General features: G+C 47.5%; 1 protein-coding gene across 1 annotated transcript; it reads left to right on the top strand.

The window, feature by feature from the left end:
- Window positions 1-5,304: 5,304 nt before the first annotated feature.
- Window positions 5,305-13,550, top strand: TNFRSF18 (TNF receptor superfamily member 18). The gene is made up of 6 exons (XM_033158938.1): window positions 5,305-5,461; window positions 9,234-9,350; window positions 10,113-10,200; window positions 10,449-10,546; window positions 11,997-12,119; window positions 13,339-13,550. Exons 1-6 carry the CDS (start codon window positions 5,326-5,328, stop codon window positions 13,470-13,472), a joined length of 696 nt encoding a protein of 231 aa, XP_033014829.1. The 5' UTR covers window positions 5,305-5,325; the 3' UTR covers window positions 13,473-13,550.
- Window positions 13,551-17,702: the final 4,152 nt, after the last annotated feature.

Here is a 17,702-nt window from a genome sequence, read left to right as displayed (position 1 = left end):
TAGTGAGCACTAGCTGGGAGCCAGTGTGTCTTATTTTTGCTGTCCTATGTGGATTAAAACCCTCACACACACCCCTTCTCGGTTCTTACTGTACGCTGAGCAATATTTATTTGTCTGTATTAAATTTCTTCTCCAGCCTTCCTCCTGAAGGAGCAAAAATCAAAAACGTTAAAAACAACGCAATTTTAAAATAACATAAAAGCATTTTAAAAACAACTAAAAACCATCTATTTATTTTTTAAATAAAGAACATCTAAAATCATTTCAAAACAGTCATATATGCTCCCAGTTGCTAATTTCAAGGTTGCTACAACCAGGCTCTATCAGCCATCCAATGCTGAGGGGAACAGGAAAGTCTGTCATTTCAGCCCCATGTTGGGCAAAAAGATTCCTGCATTTGCAGAGGGGTGGACTAGACCTGGCATGGCCAAACCTAGCCCTCCAGTTGTTTTTGGGACTACAATTCCCATCATCCCTGACCACTGATCCTGTTAGCTAGGGATGATGGGAGTTGTAGTCCCAAAACATCTGGAGGGCCCAGTTTGGCCATGCCTGGACTAGATGGTCCCTTGGTCCCTTCCAGCTCTACAGTTCTAGGATTCTATGATCTTGTAAGTTAATAATGAGCAGCCATCTTGTAGTTCTGTGCGCACAAAAGTTCTTAAAGTCATGGCCGCATCTCACCATTTGGCAGCGAAATGACGTGCTTGGCAACATTTTGTGAACTGCAAATCTCAGCCCCTAGCTGGTACGTGCACAAAAAGTGCTTTCATATCAAGAGTCTTATTTCTGATAAGCTCATTGACCGCAGAGAAGTATGTGGATCAGCTCACCTAATTAAGCAGCTCTGGGTTTGATAAGAAACTTTGAGTCAATTACCTCTACTGTTTTTTATCACAAACGTTTGATGGGGTGGTGGTTGCCCCTTCCAGATCTAATCCCGCCCCCTTGGATTCGTAGGATCACAGGGCTAGAAAAAGATGGTGGAGGTCACACAGTGCAACCCCCACCCCCCACCCCAGTCTTTGCAAGATCTGCAACACAGGAGGCAGCTACAAGCATCTCTTGCTGCTTAAATGCCTCCATCAAAGGGGAGCCCAGGACACCTTGAGGCCTGTTGGACAGTTGAACAGAACAGCACTTATCATTTGGGAGTTCCTCTTCAGGTTTGGGACAATTCTGCTCTGAGCGGACGAGACCAATAGCAGGTCCAATGGTCAATAAGGCGGTTTCTGTTTGTGCTGTAGAGGGAAATGAGGGGCAGGTGGGGCTCATCAAACCTGGTGCTAAAACCAGGAATGGGGAGGGGGGCAGTTAAACGACTTCCCCGAAATCCCAAGTCGTCCCCCCCAGCCTCTAACTAAGGCTAGAACAATGCCCGTTGACACAGGCACCATACACACACAGCAGCAACGAAGATCAGAAAAGAATCAGAGCCGGATTTAGGTTTGATGAGGCCCTAAGCTACTGAAGGTAATGGGGCCCTTTATATGTCCAGCTGCCCTTTGTCAACAACAAATTGTCGCCTTTTTAAATATATGCAATATGATAATTTATGGACCTAATAGGTATCTAAAGCCATTTGCACATGTTGCCCTGCAACCAGTCCATGCAGAATGTAGGCACCCTATATACAGAAATGAGAAAACCGGTGATATTTTAGGGAGCAGGCTAGCAGGCGGGGCCCGTTACTTACATCATCGGAGCCTACACAACACAAAACACTGTTGCTGTAGGTAGGTTTTGTTTTATTTGTTTTTCCATCTTATATTTTGGAAATGCGCATCCAGTTTCCCCCCCTTTAAATGTTTTGCCCCCCCCCCCAAGAGAGTGGGGCCCTAAGCTATAGCTTGTTTAGCTTATATGTAAATCCGGCACTGGTAGCAATAAGTGGATGCCATGTACTGTGTTGTACTGTTTCCCCCTGACTATCCAATATAGAATCAAATAATCGCCCAAATTCAACGGTTTGACCCATTTCCTTGGTTCCAATGGCTAATGGCTCCTCTGGAAGAGGGGGATCCAGGGCTTCCCCTGCCTCCATAATCCCTGATGCATAGAGTCACGTACCCCTCCCCCCTCCCCAGAGAGTAGGAAAAATATAACAATGGACCAGACAGATATCCTTTGATGGAGTTTGCTGAAGCCAGGTATTCACAAAGCCCATCTTCAGGAAAGCCCAGAGGGCAAGAATCGGTATAAATGGTTTTATTGTTCTCTTGGTTGTAGGTACTTAGAAGGTGTACGGGAACCGAATCTGATAACAGGGATGAACGATGGGCTCATGTTACTGTGCAAGATTCCCTCCTTCTTAGCGACTCGTTGGTGATGTATCGATGATGTATCTGGAAATGTATTATGGGAAGGGGGGTGGGAAGGTCTTAAAAGTCCATGCAATCCCATGCTCAGGGTTCCTACTCTTTGTGCGTTTGAACCTTGTTGCAACAAATAAAGATCAGGTCTACTGGCTGCTGTTTGCATCTTTAACTTGGCTGGAAATTCCTTCTTTTGAAGACCAGGAGAGATCCGTGGGGAGTGGCACCTCGAGAGTCGGGCAGCGGAGTAAACCCAGGGGCGTCTTTGCTATAGAGGCTAGTGGCGCAGGGAACCATGGCGCCAAGTTCTGGAGGGTGCCAGGGAAGAGGCGGAGGCGGGAAGTGGCGCCACCTGGCATCAGCTCATCACCCTCGTCCACCTCAGCCATGCCCAGAGAAGCCACCCTCCAGCCCCACCGGCAGAGCTGCCCTCGCCCACCTCCACCATGCCGTGCCGCGGCTGGAGCCTCCTCCCTGCCGGAGGAGCTGCTGCCCACCCGGAGGGAAACGTGGGGGGGGGGCTGCCAGAGGGATCCTTGCACCACGGCACCAGATGAGCTTAAGACGGCCCTGAGTAAACCTGCACCCAGAATTTTTCCGTAACACTGGGAAGGTACCCCATGTAGGAAAAGCAAAACTCTGATCCTAAACCTCTGCTGCCTTATGAGATGCCTACCTTGTCGCTCGTCACAAATGAGTTGAAATGACGGCCAGAAGACACCACCCATGTCCAGTTGTGGTCAGTTTCATCTGGGGAAAACTTCCTTGAAAAGTCTTTCCGGCATTTACAAATGGCAAAAGTATAATAGAGGCAGTCGCAGACACTGTGCTGGCTTCAGAATTTTCCCAGATAACATGCTCAAAAGCTTAGTTTGCAGATCCAGATCTATTAATAATAAGATAAATCCATGCTGTCAACGAAAAGAGGAGCAAGATATTCACCTCCCTCTAGAAAACATTTCCCGGAACTGATAAATGACCACGGAAAGAGGCATGACAGGAACTTTTTTTTTCATATTGAGGGCCACATTCCCTCAAAGATAATTTTCTGGGGGCCACATGCCAGTAGCAGATGGGGACAGAGGCAAAAGTGGGTGAAGCAATGGATAGGAGCATAGAGAGCTGCCTTAACCTGAGTCAGACCAGTGGTCCATATAGCTCAGTACTGTCTACACTGACTGGCAGCGGCTGTCTGGGGTTTCAGATAGGGAGCATCTCCCAGCCCTGCCTGGAGATACTGGGGACTGAACCTGGGACCTTCTGCATGCAAAGCAGATGCTCTATCCTTGAGGCACAGAAACTTAGGAAGCCGCCTCAGACTGAATCTGACTATTGGCTCATCTCTCTCAGTATAGTCTACACTGACTGGCAGCAACTCTCCAGGGTCTTTCCCAGCCCGGGGATTGAATTTGGGACTTCCTGCATGCAAAGCAGATGCTCTACTCCCGAGGCGCAGAGCTTCCTCCCTGAAAACATCAGAATTTCCCCATGGTTCCAGGACCATTCAAGCAGAGTTCCCTGCCCTCGCTCGGCTGCCTTTCCTAGCCACGACTCGTTGGTGTTGCCCCTCCTGTGCTGACTTTCAGTAAACATCTCCTGCTGAAGACCCGCGGAGGCAGGAAAGCGGCGCTGAGCACCTGAAACATGCCACTGAGTTCGCCAATCGGTGTTTCCCAAACTTGGGTCTCCAGCTGTTTTTGGACTACAATTCCCATCATCCCAGTTGTAGTCCAAAAGCAGCTGGAGACCCAAGTTTGGGGGAACACTAAATCGGAGGATTGTTGCCCTTTATTGGGCTACAGCTGCCTTTTTCTGTATCGCTTGAATGATGCCTGCTGCTTTTTGAACATAAGGAGAGCTCTGAAGCAGGATCAGGCCAAAGGCTCATCTCATCCAGCACCCTCACAGCGGCCAACAGGATGCTTCTGAAAAAACCCACAAGCACGGCCTGAGCTCAACAGCATCTCTCCCCACGTGATTTCTAGCAATTGGAATTCAGAAGCACCCTGAATCACTTAGCCCCCTTCAATAGTCTTCTCCACGTCTAATCCTGCTTTTAAAGCCATTCATATTGGGTGGCTGTCTCTCTCTCCATCAAGAAGGTTGATCGCTGGACCATCAAGAAGGCTGATCGCTGAAGAATTGATGCTTTTGAATTATGGTGCTGGAGGAGACTCTTGAGAGTCCCATGGACTGCAAGAAGATCAAACCTATTCATTCTCAAAGAAATCAGCCCTGAGTGCTCACTAGAAGGATAGATCCTGAAGCTGAGGCTCCAGTACTTTGGCCACCTCAGGAGAAGAGAAGACTCCCTAGAAAAGACCCTGGTGTTGGGAAAGATGGAGGGCACAAGGAGAAGGGGACGGCAGAGGATGAGATGGTTGGACAGTGTTCTCAAAGCGACTGGCATGAGTTTGGCCAAACTGCGAGAGGCAGTGAAGGATAGGCGTGCCTGGCGTGCTCTGGTCCATGGGGTCACAAAGAGTCAGACACAACTGAACGACTGAACAACAACAACTCTCTCTCCTGCGAGAGAAAGAGTGCCGCAGTTTAGCTATGAGCTATGTGAAGGACTCTTTCCTCTTGTCTGGATCCTCCAACGTTCTGCTTCATTGGACGGCCCCAAGTTGCAGTGCCGGAAGAGAGAAAGAAAGAGAGAGAGAGAGAGAGAGAGAAAGAGAGAGAGAGAGAGAGAGAGAGAGCTTCTTGCTGGGCTCAGATTCCCCCCGATGTCTCTCGCCTCAGTGCTTCCTGTCGAGAGCTGTGGTACGAGAGGGCCACAAGGACACACCATACAGGAAATGACACGGCTTTCGTTCCACAGAAAACACGTGGGCTGTTCTTCGCTACAAAAATGTGTCGAAAGAAGCGAGAGGGAGACAGAGGGGAAGAAGAGGTGGGAGACCTGACAGGCACAGCATTCCCAGCCAGCACACCAGAGGGCTAGTTGTTGGGGGAGAACTTTGAACCTCCATCCACCAAGGAGGAAGTGAAGAGGCGACTGAAGGAAATGGAAGCCAACTCTCACCCCAGATTAGACGGCCGCTGGCTATGCTTGGCGATGCTCTGGCTGTGTATGGAACTAGCACAATCCACCATGGATGGACAACAGGAGGGGAGCCCTTGTTGCTCGTCAACTCTTGCCGGTAAGTTTGGAACAGAGTTTTAATATTCCTCAGGTGAGCGGGTTTGAGGTTTTGGACTGCCTGGGTTGATAGCCCTTTTCCTGTAGCCCAGGGGAGTTCATAGAACCATAGAATGGGAAGGGACCCAAGTGTCATCTAATCCAACCCCCTGCAATGCTAAATTGCACTCTGCATATGCACCAAGGTCCTGTTGAATTTGAAGATTCTGAGGCTAGCTATTATCGGAAGTAAAAGCCCAGCGTTCTCAGAGGCCTCACTTCAGATGTCCCACTGCAGCGTAGGAACATAGGATGCTCCATTCTGCTCAGTACTGTCAACACTGGGTGGCAGCTACTCTTTGGTGTATCAGGCATTCCCAGTAGAAATTTATGATCTTTACCCAGGTAGTACCCAAATTGTTGACTCAGCCTTTCATAGGAACATAGGGACATGTTTAAACCAAGTCATGCTGTTGATCAATCTAGCTCAGTATTGTCTACACTGACTGGCAGCAGCTTTCCAGGGTTTCAGACAGGGTCTTTCCCAGCCCTCCTTGGGGACGTCAGGAATTGAACTGGGGACTTTCTGCATGCAAAGTTCTACCTCTGAGTTCAGCCCTTCCTTTAAGATATAGGAACATAGGAAGTTGCCTTATACTGATCCATGCAGCTCAGCATCACTGATTCTGACTAGCAGGTATTATCCAGAGCTTCAGACACGTCCTATCTCTCAACCCTACCTGGAGTTGTGAGGGATCAAACCTGGGACCTTTTGCATGCAAAGCAGTTGCACTCCTGCTGAGCTACAGCCCTTAAATGTCAAATTGACATTCTTAAGCTTAGGAAACCAGCAGATGACTTGTGAAAATTATTCCCACCCCTCATTTTTCCTGCATCTTTTTAAAAGCAACTTCAGGGGGTCGCCACTAATTTTCAACATGAAGCTTAGGACATTGCCAGAGGCTTCAGGCAGGGGGTTCTTGCCTTGATACCCTGAAAATGAGCCTAATGGTTGGGAGGAAAGATACCATTGTGTTCGGAATGTGTCTCCCCATTTCCAAAGTCTCGTCTCAGGGCTCAAGAGAACTATTGCATAACGAGCAACAGAAAGACTTCTTACATAAGATAGGCCAAGCGGTTCAGTGGTTAAACCAAAGTTTACTGAGATGATTTTATTTGTAATACTGAGAACTTCCTAAGAACTACACTTTGCCATAGCTGATATGATGTCTAGCTATCCTATCCATCTTACTTATTCTACCTTGTCTACCTATTTTATATATCCTGTTTTTCTATCTTTGCATAACTTAACTATCCTCTTCACCATAAATGTCAACCTATCTGTTCAATCTATTTCATCTCCCTTTCTATTCTGTCAAATGCATTATCTGTCATTTTACCTATCTTCCTATGCTATCCTTTATTTTCTATATTTGCAGTTTACCAATCTTATGTATATTTTGCCTATTGACCTGTTTGCTAGTTTCTACCTATAATTCCATAACTTTACAATCCCATGGCTATCTGTCTATCCGAACTGTTCCTATTGTATCCTCTCTCTTTTTCTCCATCTTTACAGAGCTTACCAGTCTTTTATATCCTTTTGTTTATTGACTTGTGTGCTAGTTTTTTTTTTTTACACAACTATCCTATCTACCATTTCTATATATCATTGTCAATCCATTAAATCTATTCTATTTACTTACAATATTCCAACCTGTCTTCTTATCAATCCCTTCTATCCTTTTGTTTATTGAACGGTGTGCATTTTCTATCCATCTCTATATAATTTAATCTTACTTGCCGTGTATATCAATTTTGCTATCCAATCTATTCTACCTAGACAGCCAATCTGTCTGCCACCCAATCCTGCTGCCTCTTTCTTTTCTATCTTTCCAGGTCTTATTTATCATGACGGTGATAAATTTATTACAAACTCTTTGCCTTAAGGGCCCAGGGTGGGTTACAGCATTAAAAACAATATTAGAACAATTTAAAACAACTAATCTTATCTATCTTTTTGTTATTGAGCCGTGTGGTGGTTTAAACATTTCCCATTGACCAAAACATTGAAACTGCATCAACTGAAAATAAGAATTATATACTACCAACATGCCCACCTTTCCACAGGGGTACATCTGGCACGGTTCTTATTAGCCATAGACCACCAGACTAGGTGTCCATTTGCAAGCCTAATGGGCAGCAGTTAGTGCTGGGTTAGGCCATAATAATTTCATGAAAAGAAAGAGGGATTTGGGGCTGTTTTCAGGGGGCAGACTCATTTCAGTTTCCATACTGCTCCAACTGGTTGGAAGTCAGCATCTTTCCCCTTCTCCTAGTAATGTCCCATTCCAAGGGATGGGTGTGTCATGATCCACAGGGATGTCTTCCACTAAGAATGATGGCCGAAACAAGAAGTGGCCAGTAGTTTGGCAAGGCTTCAGGACCACGGATAGCACCCCATAAGGCAAGACAAGTCATCCAAGTCTTCTCAGCAAAGTCCTCAAGCAACCAGCTGAGGATTTATAGTAAGGCTAGGTAGTCATTAACTGGAATTCCCACCCCCTGAGTGCCCATTCAAGCCAGTTAAGTGACCAGTGCCTTTTTCTGTAGCTGTTGGCTTCTTTGAGGCAATGGAGTTTCCAGCTCTGTTGGTCTTTGTTTGGGGTTCTCTTGATCTCCCAAGGAGTCTGTGAACCAGTGATCAAAGGCTGTCAAGAGAGATGTCGCTGCAGGGTTCAGCAGGGAGGCAAGCTCTGGCGCCCACCAACCCACACGGCATGGGCGATGGTGTGGATTCACCATCCCCTCAAAGCTGCAGTTGCTAGAGGACTCAGAGCAGAGCTATCAAAGTTAAAGAACACACTGGAAAGCCAATGCGGAATAGTGGTTAGCATGTCAGAATAGGACCTGGGAGACTAGGGTTCAAATCCCCACTCAGCAATGGAGTTCACCGCATGGCCTTGAGACAGCCAAAGGCTCTCAGCCTCAACTAAAAGTTTTACAGCTTTTTTGCAAAGGGGAAAGCCCTGGTTTTTTGAGCATCAGCTAAAAGTTTTGCAGCTTTTTTGCAAAGGGAAAAACCCTGTTTTTTGAGGATCAGCTAAAAGTTTTGCAGCTTTTTTTGCAAAGGGGGAAAAGCAAAGAGGAAAAGCCCTGTTTTATGGGGTTCAACTCACATTTCTGCAGCTTCTAAAGGAAAGGGAGCCTTTTCTACAGTTTCCAGACAGATAATCTAATCAGCCAGTCACATGTCGCTGGGGAAACAAACAACCTCCCTCTGCAGCACATTCAACAATGGAGGCCTGGGCAAGGGGGCGGGGCTGAAAGGGAGCCGGGACTCTTATCTCTCTCCCGATCTCTTGCTGATCAGATGCTGAGCGGGGTCCTTTCAACACCCCCTTTTCTCTTTGTAAAATAAAAAGCATGATCCTCTTTTTGCCCCTGGGCAATTCAGCTCCAGGGACCACCATTTGCTCCATAAGACGCACAGATATTTCCCCTTACTTTTAGGAGGAAAAAAGTGCGTCTTATGGAGCGAAAAATACAGTACACGAGGAGAGGGGAACCATGTACTCTTACTTGAGCTCCTTGGAGAAAAAAGAAGGATATAACTGTAATAAATAAAATAACTTAGGTTAATTGATTTCAATGGAGCACTGTATTTTTCTCCGCAGGCCTGGGCTAAATCATGGTGCCCATCATAGACTCAAAGGGGCAGTTGTAAAGAAATTTGTATTCATAGCCCTCTTTCCTTGCTCACCTGGCTTGATCTGTGCTTTCTTCGTCACCAGGAGTCCCTCCGAAATCCTGTGGCAAATGTGGTGGTGGGAAGTGCTGTAAGGACAAGCCATGCCATCAATGCCGGGCAGTGCCAACGTGTCCAGAAGGGCAGGAACTGACCTGTTCAGGTAACCCTTGAGTCAATCCCTTCTTCCTCTAAGTCACAGGCTTTCTACCTTGGGTCCTCCAGGTGTTGTGAGACTACAAGTCCCATCATCCCCAGCCAGCAGAGCCAAGGGTCAGGGATGATGGGAGTTGTAGTCTAACAGCGTATGGAAGACAAGACAAGACAAGAGGTAAAACCTAGCAAGGCTAAGGGGTCTGGTGGTCTGGCAGAATGTGGTGGATCAGGGGTTAGAGCCTGCCAGAATGCGATAGAGTAGGGGGCGGATCCTGGCAGGGTGTGGTGGATCTGAGGGCGGAGCCTGGCGGGGTCTGCCAGGTTCTGAGCCTGAACAATAGGCGTGATTGACATCTAATGCCCTATAAAATATATTGTGGAAGGGGGGGAATTATTGGGTTGTCTTTGTTTTTATTTTGCATTATGTATTTTTTTTTGGGGGGGGGGGTTATATTGCAATCTTACGTTGTGAACAGCCCTGGGATCTATGTGTTTAAGGCGGTATACAAATTTTATACATAATAATAAATATGTTCCACTAGGGTGTTGTTGTTTTTTGGAACCGAGTATCGGCTTCTTTTAAAGTTCCGAATTGTTATACTGTCTCACTCAATTTTATAGTTTGCTGCTTATTGAAAACTGTTTTGGAGTGATTGTACACAGGTTTACTAAGCAGAAATAGAGAAAATGTTGCTTTGCCAGAAAGAGTAAAAGCACAGCTGGGAAACTCTCAGCAGTAAGTAACCACCTCCCCTCTTCCTTCTTCCAGGCACCATTGACTTCAGATATTTCTGCAGCCCATGCCCTAATGGAACTTTTTCTGATGCCAAAGGCAGCTGTTGCAGACCTTGGGCAAAGTAAGTCATTCTCTGTTTGCAGCATAAATAATAACAATGCTATTTTATTAGAGGAACATACCGAAAGAGACCATTGGTCCATCTAACTCAGTGTTGTCTACACTGACTGGCAGCAGCTCTCCAGGGTTTCAGACAGGGAACTCTCCAGGCCTGGAGACACAAGCAAAACCGATGCTCAGCCACTAAGCTGTAGCACACCTTGAGCGCATCACCCATGTTCCAACCACCATTATTTCCTTCCTTTGTAGCTGCAAGACGTTGGGGCTTCCCGTTCGACGACCAGGGAACACAACTCACAACACGGAATGTGGCGACACGAGACCCGTCACCGTAGTTATGCAAACTGGTACGGTTCTGTTTTCTGTATCCGAGATGGGACTAAAAGACCTACACATGGGAATCGCGGAGTTGTCTCCGACACGGTTCTACTCAAAGCAGACCTGTTGAAATGAATGGATCTGTCTGTGGTGCCTGTTCAATTCAATGGGTCTACTCTGAGTACAGCTTGCACTGAACACAACACACAGAGAGAACTTGGACACAGCGGGACTGGATTCCGATTATGGCTGTTGCCAAATCTCACACACTTGGAGACACATGTTTTTGACGTGGCCCATGCAGGTGGTGAAAATGGGAGGGTGACCTTGGCGTTATTCTGGGGACAGGAGCAAAGATGTCCATGAGGAAGCTTCTCCTTGGTGACAGAGATGGGTGTTCTTGGGGCACAGGAATGATGGTCACGGCTAGCAAAAGAGTTCTCTTGCAGGTGGCAGCAAATATTAAAGACATGTTTTGGTGTTTGTTTTGTTTTATACATTTAAGCTCATAAATACGCTTCAATATCACAATGTATAACAGGTATAACAGCGTTGTCTCATCACTGCTCTATGTTAGTGCCTATCTGATTAAAAAAAAAACTGAAAACGAAGGGGGAGAAAAAAAGATATTGTTAAATAAAGTATGTCCTAGAAACAGATATCATTAATTCATCTGTTACAATATAATGAGCCCATAAATAACCGAGTAAAGAAGAGTATATAAAATAATACCTAATTTTTAAAAAGGAAAAAAGGGGGGGGCGAGAATACCTTTAAACCAATAATTTTTCCCATCTTTTATAAGAAGATTTAAATCTATAGATACTCAAGAAAGAAAATAATGATATAGATTAATATGGAAAAAAACCAATGAAAAGATCAATGAAATGGAGGGTTAGAAAATATAAATTATGAACACAGATTAATTACAGATAAATTACCCTCTTAAAATGCTATGTAAGATTAAAGTAATTCCAAATTCTATAAATTAAACTCTCAACCCAATTAAACTCCTATTAAATCAGACAAAATGGATTAAATATATGAGAATGAATTATACGGAGGAGTGTTTTCTTCAGCTTCCTTGTTTCGAAAATCTAGTGCTTGTTTTTAAAGCCTGCTACAGTGTCCTCATGCTAGGAATGAGGAACAAGTCGTTGGGCTCTGAGTTATATAGGGCCTGGTGTGCTGGGATTGGCCCTTGGGAGGTCAGCTGACAGAATGCTCAGGCGGCTGGTATTGCAGCCTAGATGGCGCCCTTGAAGCACATCTAGGGAGTTGGAGCTCAGCCAAAGTTCTGTCGACAGGTCTATGCAGCAGATTATTATTATTATTATTATTATTATTATTATTATTATTATTATTTAGCAGCCAGTCGGTTTAATGTGTTTTTATTTATTTATTTGAATGGTGTTTTATGATACAATTGTAAAACAATGCTCTTATAAATACATAAATCTATGCATGTTAATTCTTCAGATTCCACAGTCACGACTATCCTGACCATTGTGACAGCAACGGGCCTCTCTCTTCTCATCCTGCTGACGTTCTTTTTAATCATCTGCGTATGGACACAGAAGAAGAAACTGCCCCTGGTGCAAGGTCAGTGTGTAGCTTTTTGACCCCCTCCTGGTGCCCACCCACAGTTCCCTCCTAACCTAGCCCTGGCGGTATCAGTCGAAAGCCTAGTGTCAAAGGGCGAGCTGAAAGTAAAACACAGTGTTCAAAGTTGGCGCTAATTCCTTTATTGGCAAAAAGACGATCCTCACAGACGTGGCTGAGTGTCAGGCCTAATGAGCACAGCAGCTCATCCCTGGGAGGTCTTACCCCATGAATCAGTTGCTGTGACTGAAAGCCCCCGCCTCCACACAGCTAAGTCCCCTCCTTTCTAGGCCTTTCCCCAAGTAATCAGAGACTGCGCCTGCGTGCAACCTGCTGCTCCTCCACCCGTTTCAGCCCTCTTCTGGTTCTGGGAGGCAAGCGGGGAGGGGAGCTTGTCGCAGCAGGAGGAGGAGACACCTGTGTTTCTTCAGCAGTCTGACTCATCTCTGCCTCCTGGCCTCCCTCTTCTCCCTCTTCAGCTTTCGCCTCTGATTCTGGACTTCTCTCTGCCACCGACTCTCCTAGCTCACTAAACCCTGTTACCTCTTCCAACACCTCCCCCCCCCAATCTTCTCCCTCTGACCACTCATCGTCATCCCACCACCAGTCCTCGGTCTCTGAGCCTTCTTCCCTTAGTGGGTCCCCAGTTGGTCCCCCCCCATTCGTCTGCATCCAACCGGTCCATGACACCTGGACTATGACAACTTCCAGTAGGGTTGTGCTCTGGATCTGACCCAAGCCAGGATCCAGCACCAGATCACCCTGCATTGAGTGGAGAGATAGCCCCAGTCATCTCGGGTTGGGTTGTCCCACTCAGAGCTATCTGGCCCTGACAGAAGATAGGCTGGTTATGGGGCAGGTGAGAAACAGAAGAGGCAGGCAGTCTCTTCAGGGTCTGCTTTGGCAGGGCTTCCTTGCAGGGAATGTGCTATCAAAGCAGCACCCAGCAGGATTGAACCCAGCACCTCCTTCTCACTCCACACCCCTCCCAACCACAGGTTTAATTATTGCACGTCCTCATTTTTGTGCCCATTAACCCTTGCTTGCCTGGGTGGAGGGTACTCCACCTACCGCACGATGGTAAAATTTACATTAATTGCCCCACCCACTTTTGCCTTTGGCCCTGCCCACCTCTGGGGCATGCCATATTTCCCAGGAAGGAATGTGGCCCTCAGACATCCCTCCTCCTTGTCTTACCATTGGTACCTTTGTCCCGCAGAGCCTGAATCCACCCACCCTTCAAACTTCCTAGGATCTCATCGTGAAGACACCTGCAGTTGCCAGTTCCCAGAGGAAGAGCATGGGGAGAACATGGACATATGGAAGGCCTCACAGATCTCTTTGGCCCATTGAAAGAACTTGGGGTGGATCCACAAGCATGTGCAAAACTCGCCCTGCAATATCTAGGCGGCTGAACTATAAGGACGGCAGCTATTATCTTTGTTGTAGCACGATGGGGTTTGGGCGCCTGAGCTATTTCCCTCTAGGTTGGTTCCTTCACTGCTACTAGCTGTCTCGAGTTCAGATCACCTGCTCCACACTGTGACTATGAGAGCTTTCCTTTAGTCTTGCTGGCTAGGGAAATCAGATTACGAGGAAGGATCTCCCGTAGATGGAAATTCCAACCCTGCTTTCCCTATTCACCCATCCCCAGTTGCAACTGCTGGAACAAGCCACCCACCTTGATTACCTAGGCAGGGTTTGGAAGATGGAGAATGCAGGAGATGTCCTTATGGGTAGGGCAGCTGACGTCTGATTTATTATTATTTTTACAAAAACACTGGTCCTATGAGTACTCCATGGGTATGGAGCCAGGGAAGGTGGGGCCAGAGGGCAGGGCGGAGCCTGGCGTACATTGGAGCCAGAATGTGAATGACAGGGTTGTGGGCGGAGCCTTGCAGAATCTGACTTCCCAGACTTCCTTCCTGGTTCTCTGAGAGAGGAGGGCCGTCTCCAACTACATTTCACTGGGAGCAGGCTATTTGAACTGAATGGACCTGAGCCAGCCTTGGCCATTTACTTCAAGGGATCTACTCTGAGCAGGATTAGCTCAGCCCAGAATGCCGTTTCACTGGTCAGATCAGCCATTGACCGGCCAGTTAGCAACCCTGTCTATGTATATTGGTGAGGATGGCAAGACATGGCCTGGGCACAGGCATATGATTTGCGGTACTCGGAGAGAATGACGTGCCCTTCATGCCTAGAACAGCCTTCCCTTGGTTGGCACCCTCCTGATGTTGTGGGCAACATCTCCCATTATCCCTGACCATTGGGTGATGCAAGGTGTAGTCTAAATCATTTGGAGGCCCCTGGCTTGGAGACACCTGCTCTAAGAGCCTCTCCCTGTTTGGTAAGCAAAGGGCAGAGACTCAGCTTTGAATTTGCAAAATGGCAATCTTAACAGAATTCCCCTGAGCTGTTTTCCACCCTCTGGCACAATGTGTATCTCCAACTGCAGGCTGCCTGGAGGCTTTTCTGCTTATCTCACCACCCCCATAATGATGTCCCTCCTCAGGCTCTGTTCTGGAGGCTGTTGTCGTGAGCTTTCCTTGTTTTGAGAAACCTGCTTTGGGAAACCTGAAGGCGTCTCCCCCCCCCTTTCCCCCCTCTTACTCCGCTTCTTCCACCATTTCAAAGGGTGCAATTCTGACGCAAGGGAAGACAGTTTGCTTTCATCGCAAAAGCAGTGGCGCCACCCCCATCTCTTAACGAGAATCGCCTTTTCTTCTTTTTTTAATTTTTAGAAAAGGAAGGGGGGGGGGAGAACCCCAGAGCCTTGAGCTGTGCTTCCTTTGTGAAACTGACAGTTCTCTGTTAAAACAATAAAGCTTCAGCTTCACTCGTTTCTTTCTTTCCGCTGCTAGTAAAGAGACCGTGGAAATTCGTGACTGTGATATCGGGTGACCTCATGGACACTTTCCTTTTCTCTGAAACGCCCTGCGTGCCTCTTTAAAATGTTTTCAACCGTTCGCCGTGACTCACGGCTTCAGGTGTTTTCCCCACTTGAATTTCAGGACCAATCTGAAGAAAGGATGGTTTTGTTACCCGGTTGGAAGCTGGGGGGGTGTTATTTGCGCCTACACGCTCTCAGAGAGCTTCTTTCAACCCTGCTCAGATTCTGAAGCTGCGTTAATCTCGCAAACATGGGGCTGGCATTTCCACAAGGGGGGAGAAAAGCAACAGGGTGAGGAAGGAGAGGCGACAGTCCGGTGCATGCATGCAGAAGGCCCCTGGTTCAATCCCCAGCATCTCCAGGCAGGGACGGGAACGACCCTGTCCGAAACCCCGGAAAGTTGCTACCAGTCAGTGCAGACAATACTGAGCTAGATGGACTAATGGTATGGCTTGGGATAAGCAGCTTCCTGAGTTCCTATGAAAGGTGGAGTTAACAGTTTGGGCACAACCTGAGTAAAGACCATACATTTCTATTGGCGTTTTGTTAAAGAGAGGATTTCATGGTGAGAGGTCACAAGCTGGACTGCTGGCTTAACCAGAGGCTCAATAGGGGCAGCTGGCCAGGCAGCGTGCATCACTGGCCATAGCTCAGTGGTGGGGCATCTACTCTGCGCAAAGAAGGTCCCAGGTTCGATCCCTGGCATTTCCAAGTAGGGCTGGGAATGTCCCCTGCCTGGAACACTAGAGAGCCTCTACCCGTCAGCTTACACAATGTTGAATTAGACATGCCAGCGGTCTAACTTGTTTAAGGCAGATGCCTACGCCTTATATGAAAGGATGTATCATGGTGGCAGAGCATCAACTTTGCATGCAGAAGGTCCTGGGTTCAATCATAAGCATCTTCAGGAAGAGCTGGGAGACATCCCTGCCTGAAGGCCTGAGAGGCGCTGACAGTCAGTGTACAGGATGTATATTGATTGGCAGCAGCTCTCCAGAGTGTAAGACAGAGAAGGAACCCTCCCATCAACAGTGACCTGATTCCCCTTTGCCTGCAGTTGCCTAGCATGGGTTGCTGGTGCCCGGGGTGGGGCAAGTCGGTGGACTGGGCAGCTGGGTGGAAGCATGCACCAGGGAGGGGGGTGGTGCTGAGTCTGCAAGACACATGGCTGCTGCTGGTGGTGGTAGTTGGCTGTGCGCCTTGGCGGCTCTGCTGCCTCCCGGCTCGGCATGCGGGCATCCCTTGAAGGGCCATGAGGAGAAGGTGGCACCACCCCAGGCCTGAAAGCCTGGCCCGGATACGACTTTCCTCCCTGTGGCTCTGGAAGGCGCTGGGAGCTCAGCCACATGCCCTCAATAGGAGAGCCTGTTGTGGGGGTGCCTGGTTGTGCCTCTCTCAGAATTTTGTGCCCGAGGCCGCCACCCCTCTGCTATGCTGCTGGAGCTGGGATTTGGGAATTCCTGCATGCAAAGAAAAAGTTATACACTGTACTCTACATCTGGGAGGTAAAGCATAGCCATCTGATACCCTTCTCTATGGATTTTGTATAATGCTCTTTAAAGCCGTCTAGGTTGGTAGCTATCACTCTGGGTAGTTAGCGTAAGACAATGCAGAGTTGGGAGGGGGAGTTTCAGAACTGCCGGGGGCTGGTGAAAGCAAGAGGAAAAATATTGGCGTCTTAGGAAGCAGTTTGCAAGCACAACGTAGGCTGGGAGTCTGAATCCAACGTTGGCTGCCACGGGAGAGGCAGGACCCTCCTGGAATGCAAAGCTTTCCACCTATCCTAGGCTCAAGGTTGTATATATGTGTCAATAAACGATGTATCATAAAGACACCACAGTCTCTGCTGTGCCTCGTTGTCCAAAAGGAAAAACAGACACCCGGTGGCCCTGGAATCTGACATTGTTCAGAGGTTGGGGTGGCAGGCAACAATATTATTCATCTGCTGGTTCAGTTGGTAGAACATGAGACTCTTAAGCTCAGGGTTGCGGGTATGAGCCCCACGTTGTGCAAAAGATTCCGCCATTGCAGGGAGCTGGACTAGATGACTCTCAAGAGGTCCCTTCCAACTCTACAATTCGATGATTCTGTGATCCTGTGCTCTGCTCAACGAATGATCAGGCAGGGTGTTATTGCATGTTCCACATCACACAGAGAAGGAAAGAGAGCAAGGATGTCAGTTTCCATCATGCTAGTGACCACCCCACCCCTGAATATCAATCTCAAAGGGAAGGCACAGGAGTCAAGCATAATCACAGAATAATCTGGGTCTTGTCTATGGGCAGATGCATTATTTTTTTACACCATGTTTTCTTTTCTTGTTGTTGTCTCGAGAGACAATGGAGTGCACCTCCAGAGGTGACCAAAGTGACCTCCCTAGGGTGCAAGCCTCAGCAGTTTGGTCCTGGGCTGCCCAGACAACAAGATCCTCCCTCCCAGCCTCGCTGATGCGGTCCAAGGAAAGCAGAGGAATATATTTGGCACCAGCTTGGCTACAACCATCTTAGGGACTCCACTCCAGATTTGTGTCCGGTTTACTCCTTATTAGCCTTTTCTTCTCCCTTAAAACGTATCAATAATAATTTGTGTAAAAAAACAACAACAACAACAACCCAACACCAATCATTTTTGACATCCTATAAGGGATGCCACAGATTCCATTGTTAGAATTGCTGAAAGAAGTCAAGGAC

The sequence above is a fragment of the Lacerta agilis genome, chromosome 8 (genome assembly GCF_009819535.1).
Source record: "Lacerta agilis isolate rLacAgi1 chromosome 8, rLacAgi1.pri, whole genome shotgun sequence".
Classification (NCBI taxonomy): Eukaryota; Metazoa; Chordata; class Lepidosauria; order Squamata; family Lacertidae; genus Lacerta; species Lacerta agilis.
The sequence above is the reverse complement of the archived record's forward strand: the minus strand, read 5'-3'. Positions and strand labels throughout refer to the sequence as shown.

What these genes read in the sequence shown, in the direction of transcription:
- TNFRSF18 (XM_033158938.1), top strand. Translation starts at nt 5,326, where the DNA reads ATGGAAGCCAACTCTCACCCCAGATTAGACGGCCGCTGGCTATGCTTG. An exon ending in TTGCTCGTCAACTCTTGCCG is followed by an intron (nt 5,462 to 9,233) that starts GTAAGTTTGGAA and finishes CTTCGTCACCAG; the next exon opens with GAGTCCCTCCGAAATCCTGT. An exon ending in GAAACTGCCCCTGGTGCAAG is followed by an intron (nt 12,120 to 13,338) that starts GTCAGTGTGTAG and finishes TTTGTCCCGCAG; the next exon opens with AGCCTGAATCCACCCACCCT.